This window comes from Pongo abelii, chromosome 6 (genome assembly GCF_028885655.2).
Source record: "Pongo abelii isolate AG06213 chromosome 6, NHGRI_mPonAbe1-v2.0_pri, whole genome shotgun sequence".
NCBI classification, from domain to species: domain Eukaryota; kingdom Metazoa; phylum Chordata; class Mammalia; order Primates; family Hominidae; genus Pongo; species Pongo abelii.
In genome coordinates, this window is record NC_071991.2 from 58287586 (window position 1) to 58313366 (window position 25781).

At 37.9% G+C, this 25781-nt stretch overlaps 1 protein-coding gene across 5 annotated transcripts in view; it reads left to right on the plus strand.

Annotated features, from left to right (window-relative positions):
• Positions 1-25781, plus strand: part of SKAP2 (src kinase associated phosphoprotein 2) — a 259980-nt gene that overhangs the window by 35156 nt on the left and 199043 nt on the right. Inside the window, exon 1 of one of the 5 annotated variants that reach the window (XM_024249834.3) lies at positions 16986-17391. The exons of 2 other annotated variants lie outside the window; for them this stretch is intronic. In XM_024249834.3, the coding sequence (XP_024105602.1) occupies positions 17325-17391 (67 nt within the window). In that variant the 5' untranslated portion in view covers positions 16986-17324. Of the gene's footprint in view, positions 1-16985; positions 17392-25781 lie in introns of those variants that run through there. 2 more of the 5 variants (XM_063726042.1, XM_063726041.1) reach the window with 2 other exon arrangements.

Here is a 25781-nt window from a genome sequence, read left to right on the forward strand (position 1 = left end):
CAGAGCTTGCAGTGAGCCGAGATTGTGCCACTGCACTTGAGCCTGGGCGACAGAGCGAGACTCCGTCTCAAAACAAACAAACAAACAAACAAAAAACTTCTTACAATTAGTGTACATGTGTGCACCACCCAGATAATAGCAGCTTTGGCAGAATTTTGTCTCTAGTCTGTAGTTTTCATTTTTCATATATAAAACTCAATGAGAAGTACAATGTCAATTGAGTAGTTCCACCGGAAAAAAAGGAGGTTATGGCTTACTGACTTTATTGAAATAACTTGCATTTACATCAAGAGTTGACCAAAATTTCCTGTCTTGAAAATTAGTACTGTACTTAGCTACTTAAATGGAGCCCATTGCCATGTAAGTTGGCAATACCGTTTTAATAAACAGGATTGAATATTTGTAGAGAAACATTAAATGCCTCATATTTTGCATGTCTTATGACCATGTGTATCAGTAAAAAGAAGCAATTGAATATGTTTCCACAAATGGAAAAGATGTTAAAGCAATAAGAAAAAAAGATGTACTCAAGCTGATTCAAGCTGATCAGAAGATGTATTTTAGGAGCAGACCTTCATTTACATGTCTTCAAATAATTATTGAACTTGTCAGTAAGAACAGCTGCTTAATCTGAGTTTTATGATGGCTTTATGACTCGTTGCTACTTAAAGCAATCACATAAGGGCAGCAAATCCCCACAACATCAGAAAATGTAGTATTGAAAAACTCCAGTATTAGGTTCCTATAGATGAGACTTCATGAGTAGTAGAAATAATAAAAGATGGTTCCACGAGTGTGTGATGCAATAATAGGAATTACTATGATTAAACCGGACAACTTTCATTTACTGGACAGATGGTAATTCTTAAGTAGAATTTTTCCAGAGAATCAGCACAATATAGGCACTGCATTCAAAGGCACTTGTTATTAAAAATAAACAATTGAAAATAATTTGCAACGAAAGTTCAAAACTACTTGGCAGAATGAACGTGAGTATTCTTTAGAAAGCTAAGCCTTCCCAAAGGCTGAAGCTTGGCTTGCTGTTATGCATTTTATAAAACTACGACATAATTTTTTAAAGTTTCCCAAGCAAGCCCTGTACAGTTCAGTTTTAAAAAGTGTATTTTTTTGCTTGGAATGTTTCTGAATTCCATCTAGAGAAATTTTAAGAAATTTTACTCTAAGCATAGATAAGGAAAAAATGAAACCCTTTTGGCAATCAAGAAGAAATTTAGAGATTTCTAGACTAACCACAAAAGAAATAATGCCCTCTGACCTCAAAGTTTCAGTGAGGGGATAAATATGACTACTAGGTTTTAAAAAGTTCAGTGAGTGGATGGTAATCTCTGAAAAGCAGATTGGAAGGCAGATCAGCATGAATTTGAAGATATGAAGAAACTCAGGGAAGTTCATCAAGGCTGGAGTATCATAGTTACTGCCTTTGTAAATATGAGGTTGTCAAGCTATATTCGTTAGTCAAGCCCAGAGTTTAGGGTTGATGGGCTCAGTAATTTTGTTGATGGAATATATGTTTGATGAATGAAGAAACTGCTTAACAGTTACATACATTAATAAGCAAACTAAAGTCATAAACCTTAATATATTTTCTACAAATAGTCCTATCAACTAAAATGGTGTTTATTTGGTAGTATAATTACATATGATGGTTCTATTGATTACTTAGAAATCTTATACAGTTTATAGATTTTGTAGGTATGTATTTTGGTTTCCTATTGCTGCTGTAACAAATTACCACAAACCTAGTGGACTGAAACAGCACAAATGTATTATCTTATGGTTCTGGAAATCAGAAGTTTGAAATGTTTTTCACTGGGCTAAAATCAAGTTGTTATTAGGACTTCATTCCTTCTGGAGGCTCCAGGTGATAATTTGTTTTCTTGCCTTTTCTAGCTCTTAAGCCCACCTGGCTTCCTTGGCTTGTGGCCTCTTCCTCCATCTTCAGAGCCAGCAGCATAGCATCATAAACGCTCTCTATGTCTCTGTCATCACATCTCTTTCTTTGACGCTGACCCTCCTTCCTCCATCTTATAAAGACACTTGAGATTACATTGGGCCCACCTGGATAATCCAGGATAGTTTTCCTCTCTCAAAAGCCTTAATTTAATCATCTCTACAAAGTCCCTTTTGCTATGTAAGAACACATATTCACAGGTTCTGGGAATTTGGATGTGGACATCTTTGTCATATTTTCATGCCTACTGCAGTGTGACAGACTGGATTATTGTTCCAACTCTTTACTCCCTACCAAGAAATAGGATTATAGATTCATACCCTTTCCAGCAATTTTGCAGTGCGTTCCCAGAATGGTTAAGTTCTATCCCCACCCCTTGGCTCTGGAATTGACCCTATGTCTTGCTTTGGCCTGTGAGATGTTGGTAGTTGTGACATAATTGAAGGCTTAGAAAGTGCTCGTATGATTGGGCCTGCTCTCTTGTACTTCTGTTATTGCCATGAGAAGAACATGCCCAAGACAAGAGTCATGTGGAATAGAGCTGAGTTGCCTTAGCTGAGCCTGGCCTGAATCAGTTAACCTTGGCCAATCCATGGATCTCTACAAATTAATTATTGTTCTTTTAAATCAGTGAATTTTGAGATAGTTTGTTATGCTTAATTTTTGTGGCAATCACTGATGCAGTAGAGATCTTAGATTTTCCTTTTTCATAATCTTATCTTTCACTTATAGTTTTTGTACTGCTAGATAACATTTCTTCATCATACATTTAACAATTACTTAACAACTATTATATGCCAGGTATATGCAAAGATCTAGGCAGAAAGTTGGCAGCTTAACTTTCATGCTCTGTTCATGTAGCACTCATAGACATTCCCAAAAAAATGGAGGAAAGGGCACAAGGAAGAGATGGAACCTGAGGTCATTCTATGATAGAATTGAATGGCAAAGATTTGATTTACTTAATCATCATGACCAGTCTACATTACTGTGACATTAATTGAATACATTTTTACTGAGAACTTAATTTATGAATGTGCTTGGTGTTAGGGATACATATGAGAAGAAGATGCAGACTTTGTTTTCATATCTAGGAATTATATTACTAATCATAGCGTTGTAAAAAAAAGTGACAATTTATTATATTCAATTTGATTTTATAGTCATAAGAGTCATTGTGTTTCTGACTTTAAAAACATAATTTAGTAGGAAAAGAGTTTAAAACTATTAGCTTAACTAAGTTTTGTTTAGTTGATCTTGGTAATTTATACCAGGGCTTCTCAAGCTATCTTTGATGAAGGACCATTTATTTTTTGTTAAGTTTCTAATCTGTGCTGACACATTTATAAAATACAATAAGAAATGCTGAAACTGTGTCAAATTGTTATAAATCATTTCTGAATATTCTGGCTTTCTACACTCATCTTTTCATGTACTGGTAACAAATAGTTTGTGGATTGGCACCTGTCAGTAGACTACACTTTGGGTAACACTGCTACTGATTCTAATTATTACAAATCAAGAATGTGAATATATTTGAATGCATGAAATTTGAAGACTTATCAGTACTTCATATGTCAAATTTATTGTTTTTTAATATTAGCTTTTAATTTTTTCAGTTAAGAAATTATATATGAAAATGAAAATGGGAAATGTTTTCTATTAATTCAGGTCCATCTTCTCTTTCTCTCTCTTTTTTTTTTTTTTTGGCAACAGTCTCACTGTGTCTCCCAGGCTGAAGTGCAGTGGCACAATCACAGCTCACTGCAGGCTCAACCTTCTGGGCTCAAGCAGTCCTCCCACCTGAGCCTCCTGAGTAGCAGGGACAACAAGCATGTGCCACCATGCTCGAATAATTTTTAAATTTTTTGTAGAGGTCTCATTATGTTGGTCTCATTGTGTTGCCCAGGCTTGTCTTGAACTCCTGGACTCAAGTGATTACCGGTGGTTAACACCAGTAATCCCAACACTTTGGGAGGCTAAGGTAGGTGGATTACTTGAGCTTAGGAGTTCAAGACAAGCCTGGGCAACATGGTGAAAACCTGTCTCTATTAAAAAAAGAAAAAAAAAAAAGCCTGGCATAGTGATGCATCCCTGCAGTCCCAGCTACTCAGGAGGCTGAGGTCGGAGGCTCCCTTGAGCCTGGAGGCCAAGGCTGCAGTGAACTATGATTTTACGACTGTATTCCAGCCTGAGCAACAGAGCAAGATCCAAAAGAGAGAGAGAGAGAGAAAGAAAGAAAAGAAAAGAAAGAAAGAAAGAAAGAAAGAAAAAGAAAGAAAGAAAGAAAGTGAGAGAAATGGAAAAGAAGAAAGAAAAGAAAGAAAATCCTCTTCTAATGTGTAGCAGTCAATTACAATAAAAACAAAGCAGATAATTTGGGGATACTTCAGGAAGTCCTTTGTGCTCTAGCAAGTTAGGTAATTTTTCTAGATTTTAAAAATTATGTTTTCATAGCATTGCATAAAATATAAAAATAATTTTTTACCTCTGAAAAAAATAAGGTAGCTATTTAAAAAATAAAAGCAAATGCTTATAGAAATATAAAGCAAGCTGGCTGGAGAGGAATTGGAATTGTCAGTGATTTTTTTCTCATATATATAGGTTACTGGGGGAGGCATCATATTTGAAGTGATAACATGGTTTTAGGGTCAAAGCAAAGAACTAAAACAAGGAGGAAGCTAGTTTCTCATTACACTGCAATGTGCCTTTAGAATGTTGAACAAATGGACTGAAGGAAGCAAAGCACATCAATGGTAAATTACATAATTCTTGATGTCTTTTCTTGTCCCGTAGACATGTCTGTGGCAGCCCACAAATTGTAAAGACTGGGTAGATGTCAACAGTGCTGACTTTCTTTGTTTACCAAATTTCAGTACATAAAACCACACTAAAGTAGTCATTAAACAAAGAAGAACTGAAAGGGGAAGAGTTGATATCTGAATTATTTAAATAAAATATCTTAAAATTATGCTATTAGGGATGAGGGTAAAAAATTGTTTAGTATTATGAAATTAAATTAAACATGGATTTGATGGATGAATATAGGGAAAAAGTATAAAAATTAAATGGGGTTGAAATGGGGGTAGGGATACAATAATTTCTAAGTATTGTAATATGCCATGCAAATTGTGAGCAGATATACAAGACAGTACTTAAAGTCCTGTAAAAATGTATGTAGGCATGTGTGTGTTTTTCTTTTGCCTAGTAGTGGGACACTATAGAAAAAGGGAGAATTTTGAGTGCCTTTTAAATCTTTTTTTTTTTTTTTTTTTTGAGACAGAGTCTTGCTCTGTTGCCCAGGCTGGTGTGCAGTGGTGCAATCTTGGTTCATTGCAACCTCCACCTCCCAGGTTCAAGCAATTCTCATGCCTCAGCCTCCTGAGTAGCTGGGATTACAGGCATGTGCCACCATGCCCAGCAAATGTTTGTATTTTTAGTAGAGACGGGGTTTTGCCATGTTGGCTAGGCTGGTCTTGAACTCCTGACCTCAAGTGATCTGCCCACCTCAGCCTCCCAAAATGCTGGGATTACAGGCATAAGCCACCTTGACCAGCCTAAATCTTATTTAATCATACTCATATTGGTCTTAGTCATTTGTAAGACACTACTGTTTAATATTGACAACTTTGAAAGTCACTGAAAAAAATTAAATGGCAATTTAATGTTAACAGCTGCTTATGGTTATCAAATCCATCAAAGCCCTTCATGAATATATTAAGCACAAACCCACCGAATTACTATTGCTGAAGACAGCTTGGTATTTTAAAATTGCCTAGTGAGAATAGATGTACTATAATAATAGGAAGGACTCTGGTTACAATTTACTATTTTGTCTTTACATATAGAAAGAAATCCAGACCTGTTTTTAATTATTTAATGTTCTAGAATCTTTGCCAACCTAGTTTTTTTTTTTCCAAGACGGATTCTTGCTCTGTTGCCCAGGCTGGAGTGCAATGGCACAAGCTTGGCTCACTGCAAGTGGGGGTATTTTTTATTCTTTAGCTATAAAATGATTTCTAGGAGTATATTTAGAAAATCATGTTTCATCTAAATTAATGTTGTTTAAATAGCTACAATAACAAAAACAAAATTCCTGTAACAAAATAATTCATATGGGCAATGGTACAACAATTCAGTAAATAGTTCATATAGAATAAATCATGATTCAGAGGCCAAGTGCGAATCTGCCAAAGTTTAATTAATAAGGCAGCTATGTTCTTCAGTTTCATTCTTCTAGGAGACTGTCTTTTCATTAAATGTTGATAAGGATTTTGTGGGGATCAGTGCTATCCTAAAGAGAGAGCAGGGCACACAGCATAACATATGACCATGAACATCTTGCTTGCTTTACACTGCTAGTCTTGAAACCATTATTTGGAAGGCTGATGCAGCCTGCTTTCCCTTATAATGTTTTAAATTCCAAAATACGGTCTCAATTATCTTTCATCCAAAGCCATAATATGCTTAATCCAGGTATTAAACCATTAAATCCAGGTACTAAATCATTAAACATGATTTCTCAAACCAACCTAGATCAAAGTACAAAGGAAGATAGTTACCCATCCACTCTCTCTCTAATTGGTAAAATTTCAAGGAGTGCAGGAAGGGTCATCTTTAGCAATAGGGTGGATTGGGGAAAATTAAGTTGTATCAGTGACCCTGCATTTTCCCCCTTAGGAAAGCTCAAGGACAACTTTCCCTGACTCTGTTATGAACCAAGAATAAAAATGATATATTTAGGATCACTCAATTGGGCCTCTGAGGTAGAAAGTAGAGATTTTGGTGATAAGAATTAAAGGGAGAGAATCAAAAGTTTTTATCTTTTAATGTACCTGCTCACAGTTCAAGGTAACTTCATCAAACCATCGAGGAGTAGTAAAACAATTCACATAAAGAGAAGGGATTCTGCATTAAATTTTAGGTAGTAATGAAGAATGAGAATTTTCTTGGCATGTTCCTAGTGCACATACACTTTGGGGACAAAGCCCGATAAGTAATAGAAGGCAAGAATGGGATTTGGGCCCATCTCTTCTCTGGAGATCCAGGTGGTAACAGCAGCCTATAAATTAAGACTAAGAGTAAGGCAGAGCCAGAGTCCAAGAGACCTAGATGTAATCAAGACAAATATGTCTCTTTATTAAAAGTAAGTACAGTAAGGACTTGGTCTACGAACCAGGCAGGAGAAACTCAGTTACTAGAGCTAGGATATAAGATCAGAGCCAGATTATCATGAAAGCTGACCCTTCTGATGGTTAGGTCCCTGAGCACTGAGAATCTTAGATAAAGGAAATCAATTCAGTTAAAGGGAGAAGAGGGCTGCTACCTGGGCAGGGAACCAGGTAGCCTCTGACAAGTCTGGAATGGGATGGTTAGTTCTCTCACCTTATTCCTAATTTGTAGAACCCTAAAGACGTACAGCATTATGTTAATTACTTAACTCTAGTTCATATTAAATTGTTTATTCTTAAAATGATTGACCAGGGCAGCAAAGTGCCTGAGTACAGTCGTGTGCCACATAACGACGCTGGTCAACGATGGACCATGTATATGACAATGGTCCCATGAGATTATAATACTGTATTTTGACTGTACCTTTTCTATGTTTAGATACACAAATACCATTGTGTTACAATGCCCATAGTATTCAGTACATTAACATGCTGTGCAGATTTATAGCCTAGGAGCAATAAGCTATACCAACTAGCTAGATGTGTAGCAGGCTATAGATCTAGGTTTGTGTAAATACACTCTATGATGACACAGACATACACAATGACAAAATCACCTAATGATGCATTTCTCAGAATATGTCCCTGTTGTTAAGTGATGCATGACTGTGTATGTTTGTGTGTATGTGAATGAGATGGACAGCAAATCTTGCTTACTTAGTAAATTATCCTAATAAGATTAATAACAATTATGAACTAAAAACTCAAATTGTGAATTGCATCTATCAGTACCTTTGGTTCTGGTTGGGTTCTATGTCACATCTTTTCAGAGTAAATGACTTCATATGAATTCCAGTGAGAATATTTTTCCTTGTTGACTGCCACACAATAATAAACTTATACCAACTAATCATGGAAGTTTCAAATGAAAACAAGGATAATAACTTAGAAAATGAAAACAAATCTTTATTTCTAAAAATTCTTAAAAGAGCCCTTACGAGATAACTTGAGAGCCAATAGGTTTTGCATTTTGTTTAGATGGATTAGGCTGCAAAATAAATGCAATTTCAATTGCTTAATTTATTTTATTAGTTTATTTATTTATTTTTGAGATGGAGTTTTACTCTGTCACCCAGGCTGGAGGGCAGTGGCACGATCTCAGCTCACTGCAACCTCCGCCTCCCAGGTTCAAGCAATTCTGTCTCAGCCTCCCAAGTAGCTGGGACTACAGGCGCATGCCACCATGCCTGGCTAATTTTTGTATTTTTAATAGAAACGGGGTTTCAGCATATTGGTCAGGCTGGTCTCAAACTTGGCCTCAGGTGATCCACCCACCTTAGCTTCCCAAAGTGCTGGGATTACAGGCTTGAGTCACTGCACCCAGCCTAGTTGCTTCATTTATTTAGTCCACATTTTATTTATGATAGTACAAGTGTATGGTTGGTGGCTGTCGACCTAAATTTACTAGAATCCCCTTTTCTGCATGTTTCTGGTTAGGCTAGGCCACAAAATATATTCTTTTGTAAGATTTGGAGAGCAGAAATGAAGCAGCAGTCATTTTGTAGTTCACATGTATGGTTGCTTACTGGTTGGCTCACTTCATTGGTGTAAGTCAGCAGCTGAGCCTGCAACTGCTTCATTTTCTATTGGATCTTCCTTCTACTTCTCTGACTCTTGGTCAAGTGTGTGCATTTAGCTCCTTAATGAGGGACTCTGGCTTCTGAAGGACATCCGTACCATCAAGTGAGAGATAACTTGGGTTTCAGGTTGTGCTCATAAACTATGGCTTATACTTCTGGTTACCAGCTTGTCATGAAGTTCCTCCATCTTCCCTTTCTGATTCCCTGCTCTGTGGACTTTGAGCTCGAGCATCAGATGTAAAGATAACTGCCTTATATAAAGAGACAGTTTAACCAGCTTTCACAATTGGATAGGGTTTAATCTTTGTAACAAATTGCCATATATTATATCTCTTTCCATCTCTAGCTTCATTCTAGTAGTTTTGATTTTCTTCTTGAACTCTGACTGATAGAGAATTGGGACAGTGACAATACAAAATGAAAACAGATCTTTTGACCACCCCACCCCCCCCACCTCAATTGTATTGTCAGGAAGCAGGTTGAGAAAATTACACAACCGTTCATGGAAAAAGACAGGTGGCTCAGAGGGAAGAACGAAGAGCCGAGGATAAGTTATTTCCAGGTGGGAAGAGAACTGTCTCCTAATCAAATAACTTGCCATATTTTCCTGGTTGGGCTTCAGAATTGCTTCGGACCAGTGATCTTTGTATATACTTCCTAGTCTCCCCACCACTTTGAACAGGAATGTCTGTAGTGGTTATCCTATGAGTGTCTCCTATCATATGTTGAATATGTGGGGACAAGATAACTTGTCTTCGTACTACATAGATCTTTAGTTTGAGATATCTGTACTCAACAAGCTGTCTATATATATATATGTATATATATATATATATTTTTTTTTTGAGACAGAGTTTTGCTCTTGTTGCCCAGGTTGGAGTGCAATGGCGCGATCTAGGCTCACCACAACCTCCGGCTCCCAGGTTCAGGCAATTCTCCTGCCTCAGCCTCCTGATTAGCTGGGATTATAAGTGCACGCCACCACACCCGGCTAATTTTTTGTATTTTTAATAGAGACGAGCTTTCTCCATGTTGGTCACACTGGTCTCGAACTCCCGACCTCAGGTAATCCGCCTGCCTCGGCTTCCCAAAGTGCTGGGATTACAGGCGTGAGCCACTGCGCCGGCCTCAAAGAGCCGTATTTAAGGAATTAAACCAGAGGAGCACCATCCACACATGAGCTTCATTTAAATGATGAGATTCTGGACTTTGAGCCTATGCGACAATGGGATGAGACTTTGCAAGTGGCTTTGGGAGGGGATCAGTGTATTTTTGCATGTGGGAGGGATGTGAACCATTGGGCATCAGAGGGATGACTATGATAACCAGCTTCCAGTGTGGCCCCCAATGATCTCTACCTCCAGTATTCACAACCTTCTGTAGTCCCTTCCCTCTTTCCAGCAGGCTTGGTCTGTGTTACCAATTAAATATGGCAGGAGTAAAGTCATGTCACTTTTGAAATTAAGTCATAAAGATATTGCAGCTTCTGTCTTGGTTGCTCTGTCTTGTGGATTAATTGCTTTGGGAAACCAGTTGTCATATCATGAGGATACTCATGCAGCCTTATGGAGAAGTCCATGTTGTGAACAAGTGAGGCTTTTTTCTAACAGACAAAGAGGAATGGAGGACTCTAGTCAGCAGTCCTGTAGATGAGCCATCATCAAATCAGATTTTCTAGCCATGGTCAAGTCTTCAGGTGACTGCAGTTCTTGTGAGAGACTCTGAGCCAGAGTCATCTAGCTAAGCTGCTCATGTATTCCTAACCACCAGAAACTGTGAGATACTGTTTGTTTTAAGCTACTTAACTTTGTTATGTAGCAATAGATAGCTAATATAATGCCTAAGTATAAATATACTCTTTCTTCCACATGCCTATGAAAGCCAAATAAAAATGAAGATAAGAGAGGCTGAGAAAAGTAAATTGTGTTTTGGCTTACTTTCTATTTTTCTTCCGTGCTCATTTAGCTTCTCTTAAACCTAGGCCTGTGGGAAAATACTTATTCAGTGCCCCTAAGCTAATTTTGAAGAACATAAGAAAGGCAGTTAGCTTCAGTTATAGGGATATATACATATATCTTTGAACTGGAGGATCTACTTTTGGGAAGACAAATCATAAGATTTTATCAGAGTCTAGTCTCTCCTTTGTAGAGTGGTAGGGAGGCCATTACCTCTCTTAGGTTGAGATTTAAAGTTACATTTATTCTTTTTTTTCAACCTAATATGACTAGTTTAAAGAATGTAAAGTATGATTTGATTTACTTCTTGGTTTTTGTTATGGAAACAAGAGAAATAAGAATGTGTTTCTCCTAACTTCTCTTTATTACACTTTCCATCTTATAATCAATTTCAATAACTTTAACAATAAACAGTAAAAATGATAGACTATACAAAGCATTGCCCAAGTGAATCTATCATGGACCTGTGTCTGAGGATGTCTTCCTAAATAGGGGAAATATGTTTCACACACAAAGTCCATTTTCTATTATTGCCTTTTTTTATTTGGACTATGAGATGCTATATATTTTAAGGTAATCTTAATAGTTTCCTGTCTCTCACTAACAAGAATGACTTGTCATAATGAGCAGTGTAGACACTGTCCATTTGATCCACTCCAGAAAGCTGTCTATTTGATACAAGAGCAAATCACCTCAATTCCTTAGTGGAATGAGTGGAGTATAAGTAAATAAATGAGACACAGGAATTTAAAAACAGGTTCAGTTCTATCAGAAGGAAACAAAGGATTGGGACATTTGGAAGCCTGATTTAATAAAAAATGTGACAAGACAAAGAAATATGTGTGATAACTGTAGAGGGAGGAAGAATCCTCCCTAATATAAAATGTCCATGAAATAGTTGTTTTCTTCTTTAGGAAGGAAGATAATTTTGTAGCTTAAGATAAATAGTTCTCAATTCTTTGAAGTTGGAAGACGTATATTGTAAAATGACTATTTATTTACTTTTACCTCCACCAAAAACAATTCAAATTTTCAGTGCTCTTTCTATAATTCATCACATTTTAAAATCTGGGTAGGAATTTCAGATTCCATTTTGGGGAATGGGTTTGTTTGCGGGGGTGTCTTTTTTTGTCGTTATTTTTGCATGTTTTACTTCAGCTGTAAAGTTTTGTCTTTTTTTGTTTGTTTGTTTTGAGAGGCAAGATACAGACTCGAAAATGCTCTATTTTTTCCTTTTATAACTAGTTTACTTTTATCTCAGAGAATTACACAAAAATGTCATACTGCATTTGACTTTCTAATTTTTTATTAGACTGTCTGAAGTGTTTTTGATGAACTATTAATACAGTTGTTATTCTGTGTTAGGTTTAGGATTCCAGCTGAGGATGAAAGATAAGTTGCAACAAATTTTGTGCCCTGTAGGAGCTGGGAAGTAGCAAAGTGATTCTTAAAATGAAATTTCATGATGTCTTGCATTCACCTATGAGGATTTTTTTTTTTTTTTCAGTGACAGGGTCTCGCTCTGTTGCCCAGGCTGGAGTGCAGTGGCGCGATCTTGGCTCACTGCAATCTCTCCACCTCCCAGGTTCTAGCAATTCTCTTGCTTCAGCCTCCCGAATAGCTGGGACTACAGGCGCACGCTACCACACCCAGCTAAGTTTTTGTATTTTAGTAGAGATGGGGTTTCACCATGTTGCTCAGGCTGGTCTCAAACTTCTGAGCTCAGGCAATCCACCCACCTCGGCCTCCCAAAGTGCTAGGATTACAGGCATGAGCTACGGCTGAGGAGTGTTTAACATGCAGATTCTCAGGCACCACCCTAAAAAGACTGACTCAGAATCTCTGGGGATGGGATTTGAGAATTCACAATGTAATATGTTCTCTCTGTGATTCTAATGAAAACTATAGTTTTAATCTAGTGAAAGTTGGAGGGGAAAGGAATAAACAATTTATATTGTGACTGGAGCCCAGGCACAATGTAAGATATAATAGTAACTTCTAGGAAAGAGCCACTATCTCTTCCAAGGGAAATCTAAGTGAAGGCTTAATATAGAAGCTGACATTTGCGTGGTTTTGAAAACGTACCTTGCCAAGCAGAGATGGAAGGTGTGTCAGGGGGCATCTCAATGACTCATGTTGTCAATGATATTTCCACTAAGAGAAATACACAGTGTATACTCACTAAATGCTTTGCCTAGGTAGTTTCTGTCTGAAGCCTTCCTCCTCAGCCTCTATTCTGTGTTCTTCAGGGATTTCAGTGACTTCATTTTCCTTGATGGTTCCGCACCAGGTTTTGAGGGATTTTAATGGTTAAGAGGCACTTGAATGTAATAACTATGTATATATGTACATATATGTAATAAATACATGAGTGTATACACACACACACACAAACAGGCATACCTCACAGATTTTGCAGGTTAGGTTCTAGACCAAACCAATAAAGCAACTATTGCAGTAAAGTGAGTCACACAAATACTTTGGTTTCCCAGTGCATTTAAGCATTATGTTTACTGTAGTTTATTAAGTATGCAGTAGCATTATGTCTGGAAAAATAACTAACATACCTACTTAAAAATACTTTATTGCAGCTGGGCATGTCGGTACATTCTTGTAGTCCCAAGCCACTCAGGAGGCTGAGGTGGGAGGATCCTTTGAGCCCAGGAGTTCCAGGACAGTCTGGGCAAACATAGAGAGACCTCCATCGCTAAAAAAACCCCCAAAACTTTATTGCTAAAAAATGATAATGATCATCTGAGTCTTCAGCATGTTATCTTTTTTTCTGGTGGAGGGTCTTGCCTCAATGTGAATGGCTGCTGACTGATCAGGGTGGTGATTGCTGAAGCCTGGGATGGCTGTGGCAATTTCTTAAAATAAAACAAAAATGAAATTTGCTGCCTTGAGAGACTCTTCCTTTCATGAACGATTTCTCTGTGGCATGTGATGTTGTTTGCTAGCATTTTACCCACAGTAGAACTTCTTTCAATACTGGAGTCGATCCTCTCCAACCACTGCTTTATCAACTAAGTTGATGTAGTATTCTAAATCCTTTCTTATTATTTCATCAGTATTCACAGCATCTTCACTGGAGTAGATTTCATCTCAATAAACCACTTTCTTTGCTCATTCATAAGAAGCAACTCCTCATACCTCCACGTTTTATCATGAGATTGCAGCAGTTCAGTCACATCTGCAGGCTGCACTTCTAACTGTAGTTCTCTTGCTATTTCCACCACATCCTCCACTGGTCTTGAACCCCTCAAAATCATCCCTGAGGGTTGGAATCAACTTCTTCCAAACTCCTGTTAATGTTGGACATTTTGACCTCTTCCCATGAATCATGAATATTCTTAATTGCATCTAGAATGGTGAACCTTTTTCAGAAGGTTTTCAATTTACTTTTCCCAGATATATTAGATAAATGACTATCTATGGCAGCTATAGACATATATATATATATATATACATATATATATATATATATATATATTTTTTTTTTAAGATAGGGTCTCATTTGTGGCCCAAGCTAGAGTTCACTGGCACAGTCATACCTCCCTGTAATCTTGAACTCCTGGGCCCAAGGGATCCTTACATCTCACCTTCATGAGTAGCTAGGACTACAGGCACATACCACCACACCTGGCTAATTATTCTATTTTTTTTTTTTTTTTTGTAGAGATGGGGTGCCGCTATTTTGCCCAGGCTGGTCTTGAACTCTTGGCCTCAAGTGATCCTCCTGCCTCAGCCTCCCAAAGTGCTGGGATTACAGGTGTAACCCACCATGGCCAGCCATGAAATGTATTTTTTAAATAAGACTTGAAAGTTGAAACTACTCTTTGATCCATGGGCAGCAGAATGGATGTGGTACTAGCAGGCATGAAAACATTAATCTTCTTGTATATCTCCATCAGAGCTCTTGGGTGACCAGGTGCATTGTCAATAAGCAGCAATATTTTGAAAGGCATCTTTTTTTCTGAGCAGTAGATCTCAACAGTGGGCTTAAAATACTCAGTAAATCATTCTGTAAAGAGATGTGCTGTCATCCAGGCTTTGTTGTTCTACTTACAGAGCACAGGCAGAGTAGATTTATCATAATCTTTAAGGGCCCTAGGATTTTCAGAACGGTAAATGAGCATTGGCTTCAACTTAAAGTCAGCAGCTGAAATAGTTCCTAAGAAGAGAATCAGCCTGTCCTTTGAAGCTTTGAAGCCAGGCATTGACTTCTACTCTCTAGCTACGAAAGTCCTAGATGGCATTGTTTTCCAATAAGTGTTATTTCATCTACACTGAAACTCTTTGTTTAGTATAGCCACCTTCATCAGATATCTTCGCTAGATTTTTTTTTTTTTTTTTTTGAGATGGAGTCTCGCTCTGTTGCCCAGGCTGGAGTATAGTGGCACAATCTTGGCTCACTGCAAGCTCTGCCTCCCGGGTTCATGCCATTCTCCTGCCTCAGCCTCCCGAGTAGCTGGGACTACAGGCGCCTGCCACCACACCCGGCTAATTTTTTTTGTTTGGTTTTTTTTAATAGAAGAGAAGGGGTTTCACCGTGTTAGCCAGGATGGTCTCGGTCTCCTGACCTCGTGATCCGCCCGCCTCATCCTCCCAAAGTGCTGGGATTACAGGCATGAGCCACTGCGCCTGGCCTTAGCTAGATCTTTTTGACAACTTGCTGCAGCTTCTTCACCAGCATTTGCTGCTTCAGCTTACATTTTTATGCTCTGAAGATGGCTTATTTCCATAAACATCATGAACCAACCTCTGCTAACTTCCAACTTTTCTTCTGCAGCTTCCTTACCTCTCAGCCTTCGTAGACTTGAAGAGAGTTAGGGCCTTGCACTCGATTAGGCGTTGGCTTAAGGGAATGTTATGTCTGCTTTGATCTTCTATCCAGAACATAAAAACGTTCTTTACCAGCAATAAGGCTCCTTCGCTTTCTTATCATTCGTGTGTTCACTGGAGTAGCATTTTTACTTTCCTTCAAGGACTTTTCCTTTGCGTTCACTACCTGGCTGTTTGGTGCAAGAGCCCTAGCTTTTGGTCTGTCTCGGCTTTCAATATGCCTTCCTCACTAAGCTTAATCATTTCTAGCTTTTGATTTAAAGTAAGCTTTTGATTTAAAGTAAAGTGATTCTTTTACTGGAACACTCAAGAGGCCATTGTAGGGTTATTAATTGGCTTAATGTCAATATTGTTGTGTCTCAAGGAATGCGGAGGCCCAAGAGAGGGAGAGATATGGAGGAAGGTATAGGGTTGGTAGAGCAGTCAGAACACACACATTTATGGATTACAGTCGCTGTCTTATATGGGTGCTGTTTGTGATGTCCCAAAGTAATTATAATAGTAACTTCAAAGATCACCATAACATATACAATAATAATGAAAAAGTTTGAAATATTGTGAGAATCACCAAAATGTGACAGAGACATGAAGTGAGCACATGCTTTTGGAAAAATGGCGCCCATAGATTTGCTTGATGCAGGCCTGGTTGCCACAAATCTTCAATTTGTTAAAAAATGCAATATCTGGGAAGCACAAAGATGTATGCCTGTTAAAGGTTTTAAAGAAGCCACTTTTTTTAAAGAGAAAACTTTTAAGACGCTTTACAGATAGAAGACAATAAGTATTTGTTGACTAAATGGTCAAGTTGGAGTGAGCAGATTTTATAATTTTATTCTACTAACCACCACCAGCAATTTTATTTTTGATGCTTGTAGATGGACAGTGGTGCCAATGTCTATTCTGCCTTGTTTTTTTGTTTCGTTTGTTTTTTCCTGCCAAAGGACGGTGCTTAGAAATTCCCATTCTTCCTTGTAGTGGGGAAAATTTGTCACCCCAAGGATATGAATTAGGTAGAAAAGTAATGTAAGAGCCAATCACAACGCGCGCTCCGGAGCGGCTCCAGACTGGCTTGTTCCCGACGACTGGCGGAAGATGAGACTTCGGTACCTCCGTTCAATCGGACAAAGAAGGCCATAATAGTCCAGGACAAGAGAAAAATCCTTGTGGGTTAAACTGCAGTGGGACTGACTGTTACGCAGAAGGCGTAATCGCAAAACTTCTATACACTCTGTATCACGGATACATTATTTTCTGGAATCCTGGAGAAACGATCAGCAGTTGTGATGGCACCAGTACCAAAAATGGCTGTAAGGCGCTTCGGCCGCTGGATCAGGTGACGCAGCATCAGGTGACGCAGCCTCAGTCCGCCCCCTTCCCACCAGTGGCTCCTCCTCCTGCTTCCCGGCGTAGCGGTGGGCGTGGCTTGCCCACAGGTTCTTTCTTCTGGGGCCGGGAAAACCGAGGAATACACATGCGCAGTTGGACCCCTCAGGCCCTTCGTGTCCCTTCCCACCCATCTCCCCGCCCCGGCCGTCTGGGCGGGGCTGGGCCGACAGTCCAGCTGCAGCTCGCTGGAGATTCAGTGACTTCCTTGTTGTGAGCCCCGGCCCGGCAGTGTCCGGACTCGTAGCCCCGCTTTTCTTATCCGGGCCTCTAGCCTGAGTCTAGGTCGCAGCCGCAGCTCCACCCCGTCGGTCACCTTTTCAGCGCAGGTCCTTTCCCCGCACGCCCTGCGCTCCCTAACATGCCCAACCCCAGCAGCACCTCCTCTCCCTACCCCCTCCCTGAGGAAATTAGGAACCTGTTGGCAGGTAAAGAGCGGGAAGGCGGCGGTAATGCTGTTGGGGCGGGGGCGAGGGAACGGTGAGCCGGTGGGGACAGAAGCATTCAGAGCCCTTATCCTCCCTCCCCGCGCTTCCCACGTCTTCTAGGCAGTGGGGTCCGCACAGGGAGGAGAGAAGAGGGATTGTTTTGTCTCAGAAAGGGAGTGGACGTGTATCTTGAAATTTGGTGCGGGGATGGTGGCGAAGCCCTTTTTGGTGATCTACACAAATGGGATCAGGACGTTTCTGTGTGCATTGTGAAGACGGTGTGTGTGTGTGTGTGAGTGACAGAAGGGCGGGGGAGGAAGAGTGGAAGAGGGAGAGAGAATGATAATGATAATGAATGCTGCGTGAGCAGGCAGAAGGGAGCAGAAGTCAAATAAGTAGTTCTTGGGTGGTCTGGCCAACGGAGGTAGAGGATGTAGAGATGCAAAGAGCTGTCAGAGCCACAGGTGTTAGGGGTTATGGGGTGAAAGAGTTTGTCATTTCTAAAACTCTCGTTTTTCTTAAACATTCAGCTCACTCACGTTTAAGACTTTTGAAGAAGGTCTGGTTCTCGAATGGCCACTTGTCCCCAGCCTCAGTAATATATTAAAGCAAAAAAGGAAGGATATGTTAAAGTTCTACTTCCTGTGTGACACGATGAAAGTACTTCATCTTTGTACCCTTATCTTCCCTTTTTCAGTTTTACATTACCATTTATAGGAACTTGTTTTAGGAGCTAAAAACGTGGTTCTTCAGTAGCATTATGAATCCACTACTAGTTCATTAATTTACTGGATATGGAGGTGTGTATGTTCACTAAGAACCAATAAAAATTTATATTTCTGTACAAGGTAGAAAATATATGTTTTTAAGGTAGCACAAATCTTACCTACCTTAATGTTCTGGAATTTCAACCATCATTTATTTTGTCTTATGTACGTAAGAATTCTGGAAACTGAATTTTGATTTTTAGTTTTAGATGTCTATAAAATATTTATCTCTCAGTATTGTTCATGAATAACTAGATTACAGATTGCTTATTCTAACTCTTAAAAAGCAATGTCATCTAAAATGTGACATTTGAAATAATAAGTTACTCCTATAGCAATGTGAGTCCAAATCTCCTAATATTCTGTCATTCAATTTTGGTGTTTGGCATTATTAATATGGTAGGGAAATTAAAACTAAGTGTATGAATGTAGACTTATGTTTGTATGATTATGGTACAGTATGTTGAATGCATTTGTGGTGGGATAGTCTTTCACTCTAAGAAATGCTTGTTGTCATTAAAGGGTACCACTAAGGGAAATAGTTAAAGAAGTCTAAAGACTGATTTCAGGCAGCTTTATTACATCACATGACTACTGATTTTGTTTTACTACACTTAACATTTTTTGTTTTTACAATGCTGGAATTGTTTGTTCAGAATATTATTGTAGTAACCAGTGAAGAAAAATGTTTATCATTATTCCAAAAATAGATGAAACCATTTTCAGGATATTCTATGTCTGTATTTTTGAATTTAAGAAATAACATATAGACCTCTGGGTGCATGTTTTAAAGCTTGGTACCTCCCATAGTACAGTTTGTTATTTGGATCCATAATCATAAATCACAGATAATATGATATGTAGGTCATGAGAACCTTTATTCTCTTATCCCCATAGATCACAAGTATTTCATGTGGCCCTTATTTGTGTAATTTAACTAAAAACTCAAAATTACATATTTAAATTGTCTGCCAGTGCTAACATCCAATATATTTCTGCTTTCTCTCTTTAGTCAGGTAATATACTAGCATAACATCTGAAATTATTTTAAAGTCATTTTATTGACATTTGCACTATTTTATATTATTAAAGCAAATCACATATTAAAACACACATGAAGTATTAAAAAATGTTACAATTAAAACTTTTGGAATTGGAAATTTGGATTACATTTTATTTTCAGAGGATATTTTCAAGAAGTATGGAAGTGAGTTGGGGCGTATTTATATTTAAAGAAATTTAACAAATCAGTGTTTTTCAGGTTTTAAAAACACTTATTTGGAAAGTTGCTAACATTTTATGTTTGACTGTAATTAAAATCTTTTTTGAGGTAGAGAAGGCTTCAAAAATAGATGCTGTCAGCAATTATTTCATGTATTTCATCTAAAAATATTGTTAGCATTGTACATGATTCTTTTCATAATTCAAGTGTATTGGGTAATAGTATATGACTAGATTTAGAGTAACTAACATAGAAGTATTTATATTGGTTTGAATATTAGAGATATTGCTGGCTTATTTAGTATATTTCTTTGAAACTGAGGAGATATTGGTAATGGTGTTGTAGTTAACAGTTGAGTGCTCTTAGAATGCATGGTACTATGCTAGAATTCTAAGGTAGAGAAGATAAGGAACTAAACTTTTCAGTGGTTTAAAGTCCTGTGTTTTTAGAAAGAAGCATATATAATCAAAAGATAATGACTGTTAAAATAATGTTGCTTAGATGTATCTGTTAGTGTTCCATATGCCTATTATCTAAATCATTATATGTCATATGTACTGTTTGAAATTTCACCTGCTTAAAAGGGATAGGTACTCAAGTGTATTCTTATTTATTATTTTTCTTTCTCTTTATTTTTCTGTCTGATTATGGCAGTTCTATGCTATACTTTCAACATTTGTTCCCTCTCCCTTTTTCCTTCCCCTATAAAAACCATTCCATAGAAATGTAAAAAAAAAAAAAAAAGAGGTTGTTATTGTTAACTCACATGTGTTGTGTAAAGATACCATTGAAAAAGTGGCTATCTAGTTTGATTTTTAGTTATATTTTCTGTGGAGTCAGTCTTGAAGACCTATGCTTTTTATAAAATGTTGATTATTCTTTTGGTTATATGAACAGAAAAGGATTTACAGAATTTCGTTGTTGAAAGCAAATTTTGAGCTGCCATATGCATTACAGGCAACCTTTGATTTTTTTCTTTTCTACAACAATGGAAGAACAGGTTTAGCCTGGATAATTGAAATCAAAGGACAATCCCAAATCTTGTCCATTTAATCTTCTCTCACATCCAAATATTTTGACTAGGACTAGCAGCAAGAATAATCTTGATTTATGTGATTTTTTTTTTTTCTCTAGGCAGGCAAGAAAGTAAGAGGAACTAGAACCACTTCCCTCCAACCTCCTTCATTTGTTTAATCGCCCTTTAAATAATGGTTTGTTAGTGGCTTGCAATCAGATCTTCTCATTCATCCTCATTCATTTGTTTTAGGACAACAGATTTTAAAAGGAAAGCTCTAAGAAGATGTTATTTTCTGTTTACTAAATTAGCAAATGAAACCATTGTTAAAAGAAGAAAATAGTGATTGTTAGTGCTCTGAAAAATCAAACCAAACCAAACAAACAATAAATAAGTGACCTTGAGGTTTTGTTCACATGGCACTCTTGATTAGAAATACCACATTTTCCCTACTGGGAATTTTTAGAACATTAAAAAATTTTTTCCCACACATTATGTGTGAAGATAATCAGTATGTTTAGGGGACTTTGATTATCTTCACACATCGATTATAATGTGTGAATATTTTTTTCACACAATATTATTTAGGGTATATAATCAGTCCCCTAAAGGGATTCTTGTAGGGGCACTAGGTGAAGAGTGCAATTTATTTGAAATAGAGGCAGAATTTTTTCAATGCCGAGTATATTACGGTTTAATTTCCACCTTTCCAAAGTTCCATTTATAATTTGGTCAACATTTTGGTTTTATTTTTCCTATGAGAATTATTTATGGTGTATCTAGTGTCCCATAACTTCCTTCTGGGACATTGGCTGAGTATGTAAAGGGAAGAGTGCCACCTACTGAGTCACCAATAGTCACCTACCTCTTTAGCACCTGGATTTTCCTATGGAGCAAGAACAAGCCTGCTCCATTTGGGCAGCAATCACTAAAGAGCATAAAGTTGATATGAGAACATTTAATCTCAAAATGAAATCTATTGTACCTCCAAGATATTCTTTTCTAGAAATAGGAATATATGTAAATTAAGGGACTAGAGGTTTACAGAGTTTTTTGTATGGGCTAAATAATATAGATGAATTAAGATGTGATGTTAGGAAAATTATTTGCCTATTTTAAGTATATAATGTCCTGCTTTTTCTTGGGAGGAGATCTTTTGGCATGGCTGTCCATTGAAAGTATTTTCGTCTCATTACTATATAAGGCTCTTGATACTATGTACAGTTTTTATAGCTACCCAATCCAAATTATCATTGGTTTTCTTCAAAAACAAGAATCTAAACATATTAAAAAATTAGCATTATATGAAAAATTTGCAAATGGGCTTATTGCTCCTGTTACCAGCATTAAAGTATTACTAGAAAGAAGGTAGACACAACAGAGTAGGAAAAGCTCCTGGTGATTTGAAACACAGTTTAGTTGTCTCTCATAAATTTCAGATTAAGTGTCATATATGGGTGATAAAAGTGGCATAGGCTAGATTTCATATACTCATGATTCACTTAGTTTGTCTTTTTCAATTAAAGCTAAGTCTCTTTTTCATTCCACTGAGTTTACATTTCTTTTTCAATCACATTCTGAACACATTACAATAGATGCTGCCTAAAAGTGAATATAGTATAAATCTCAGACTAATGTGTTATTCACTGTGGCTTCTTTGAAAATATGTAGTAAAAAGATTTTGATTATTGTAAGGTGCTATTTATCAAGAGTCATCTTTTAGGGTTGAAAGATGTTCAGCCCTACCTTTAAACAGCCCAGCTTTCTATCAAAATACATCATTTAGCTTCCCAAAGTCAATTTTGGAAATTTTGTCCAATGATTGGATTGTAAGACTCTGGTATGTTTTACCCATTGTACCATGAGAGCTCTTGTGCCAGTTCATGTCACCTTTTCCATGTTTGAAAGCCACAGTTCATCTGTAACCTGTAAAAGTGCTAAGTAATCAGGGAAGGACATCAGTTAGAACAATCAATAACTTTTCGATTAGTCATTTTCCAACTTTGGGCATTTGGCTCTGTTGATTTGCATGTGCCCGGTTTAATTGATTTTTACGTTTATCAGTACCTGTTTGGTCAGAGCCATACCCTGCTTTAACAGAGAAGAGAATGTCTTTTTTTTTTTTTTCCTGATGGCAGCTTACATTCTAGGCTAGGATCCCTATCATATTAAGTTTGGTGACAGCGCATCTCAATGAAAGCAGACAGAAATCTGGCCCAATTCACAATGTAGAGAGAGATGTGGAATTAAGTTAGAAAGGCCATGGGGGTGCTGTGTGATTAGTTTTACCTTTGTTCTATTGATCTGCGGCTGAGCATATGGTGGTAGATTCAGCCCAATTCTTGCGCCCTCCCCCTCCCCCATACAATTCAGGCCGTCACGGAGGCTGAGTGTGTGTATATGCATGGGCCAGGAGGTATAGGGTGGTTGGAGGACTAGGCAGGAAGAGGAGGTGTTACCTTTGTGACTTGTTTTTAACCTCCAGTATGCAAGCCCTATTCTAGGCTGTTTGATAGTCGGGGGTGGTGAGGACAAGTGGCCAAACTGCTTTTCAAGAGTGGGAACCTGTGCTAGATAGTACATCCAGAAGCTGAGAGTTATTTTATCATTTGCAAAAAAATTTAAACTGTTCTGACCCGGTGTAGTTCCACCTTTTCACTATGTGATCTGTGTAGAAGTTGTCAGAAAGCAGTTAGTGTGTGTGTTAGATACTTGTCCCAACCACTTGCGACTCTAGGGAAAGGTGGGGTGGCTGTTTTTTAGGAGGTCTATATGTTAAAAGGGGGAAAAAAGGAAAATTGGAGTACTATTCAGTGATTTGGTGTGCTTGCCTCTTAGGGGTCTCCATGGCAATTGAGAGATTTCTAACTTAAACTGCTCAAGATTGCTGAGCCAGTATACGTCAACTTTTAATTTTGTTTTCAGACCTTAACATTTATCGACAGAGCAGTTGTAAATCTGATCTTTTCAGAGGCCTTCTCCCCCAGATCCTTACAGCTGTGCCGTGAGATAAGGTTTACTCTTGACAGTGTTAACGTGTAATAGGAGCTAAAATCCCATCACGTTTACTTTCACCAGGATAACTTTTTCCTGCTGATGACTTGGGCTGGGGTGGAGGCTGATGGAGATAGGGGTAATTCTGGGGTTAAATGCAAGCAGTGCAGACTCTGCAGTCTATTTGGCTGCCGGCCCAGAGGCAGGAGATGGGGGTGGGTGGGGGTAGTTATTAGACCTGGTAGTTAAACCCTTTCCCGCGGGCGCGCAGTGGGCCTCCCACGCTTCTCTCCCGTGGCCAGTATGCATGAGAGTGTGAGTTGAGCCCCTGCCTCCGAGGAAGAATTCTAAAAACCGGTCTAAGAGTTGAGCGAGGGAGGCTGACCTTTTCTTGTAATCAAATTACTGCGTTTCCCTGAATTACGGGCAGTCAGGAATGGTGAAATCTACATATTAACCGAGGAACACGACCCTCAAAGGAAGGTAGAAGAGGGCTAACGCTCTTGCTAGTTTACTGTGCTTGCTAGTTTACCGTTTGCAGGGCTATTTAGAGCACAATAAGAAGCTTCAAATGTCTTCTCCAACCAGCCAGAGGAACACTTGATTCGCCCAAGACTTTTATTGCTTGCTTTTGAAATATTACCCTGGCTCTGAGCTACAAAGCCACAGATCCAGCCCCATTTGTCTGGCGAGGGCTCTGCCCCACACCCGACTCTCCATGCTCACTGCTCCGCCTGAGAGGAACCCTGGGGTTTAACGCTGAAGTGCGTTTCTCGGAGGGCAGAGCTGGAGCATCTCGCAGCCCTACAACTTCTTTGCGGCGCTCGGTCTGACTTTGCGTTGCGAGATCAGGATCGGTGTGTTGCTCAGACACCGACCGAAGGCCACCAGCACGTCTAGGAGTCTCCTGTGCCTGGAAGAGGCTGGTTTCATTCGATTCTAAAAGAAACGGGTAAAGTGTAGATTTTAAGAGATAGCCTAGATTTCAAAAGCTTAAAAACCAACCAATCTGTGGACAATCAACAAACTAAAATTATTTCGGGAACCGCTTCCAGTTTAAAGTTTTTTCTTTTTTTTTTTTTATTTTTTTTAGCAAAGCAGTTTCTACTCTCTCCACATCACCTTTGAGAAATAATCACGAAAAAGTCACTGTTTATTAAGTAATTATAGTTGCTTTAAACCTTTTCTGGGAAAAGCTTAGGAATGAGTATATTAAAAAAGGCTACTCTGAAAAAAAAAAAGACCATATCCAATCTCTGAATTTCTGCCATCCTTGAAAAATACCGATTCTTCCTACAGTCCCACACTCTTTCAAAAAATACTTTGTCATAAAATAGTAACATGGATCAGTATTTTAAAAACATGTTTGGGGGCGTTAGAGAGCACTATGTAGAGTATTTATTGCAGCCTTTTTTTTTTTTTTTCTGAGTTTTTATAAAACTGAAGTGACCTTTTAAAGAAAAAAACTCTTGGGGGCAATTCATTGTTATTACTTCCAGAGATAGAAAATAGGTTGTTTGTTTAAACTTGGATTGTATAATGAAAATATAAAATAGGCAATTAAATACTCATGGAAGAGGGAATTGAAGGCAAACATTGAGTGAAAATAACATTAAGCAGGCTATTCCCCAGTCATTGGGCCAGTGATTCTTCCTATTGAGTCTGGTTGGAAGAAGAATCAGCAGTAGGAATGTTGCTTCTTCCCTTATTCCACTTTCTTGCAAAAGTTACTGTAGTGATCTCAGGGGAGCCAGTGATCTTTTCCATTTCAACTAATATCGAAATATCCAAAGGTTGCTTGCTCTTCTGGGCACAAAATTTAAAGCTTTTAGAGCAACAAGCTTCTTCATAAGTTTTGTTATTTTGAATTCACTTTAGAAGTCTGTGTCTAATTTGCACTGGTACTAGATTATGTTTCTATGTCCCCCACATCAAAATATAACTCAAAGAAAGAGAAGTTCTGACATTTGCTTTCATTTCATTTTGATACTTATTTTTTAATACATTAGTTGTTAATATAACTCAAGGAAAGAGAAGCTGTGACATTTGCTTTCATTTCATTTTGATACTGAAATTTTTAACACATTAGTTGTTAATAGACTTCAAACCATAAGCTATTTTTTAAAATTATTACAGTATTCTTAATTCTTTTACTTGTCATATTGACTTAGTGAAAAATTACCTTTACACATTTATTATGAATGTATAAAAGTTTAATCAGCTTTCCTCATTGGATCAAGATACTTTTGTAATCAAGAATTACATTCTATCACATATACTAGGTTTTAAATGGTTAATTGTAAGTACAGTTGAGAGATTATTAGATTATTATACTACTTTAAACTATTTATACGTAATATTGTTTTGATGCTATACAAAGTAAAGGAAAAAG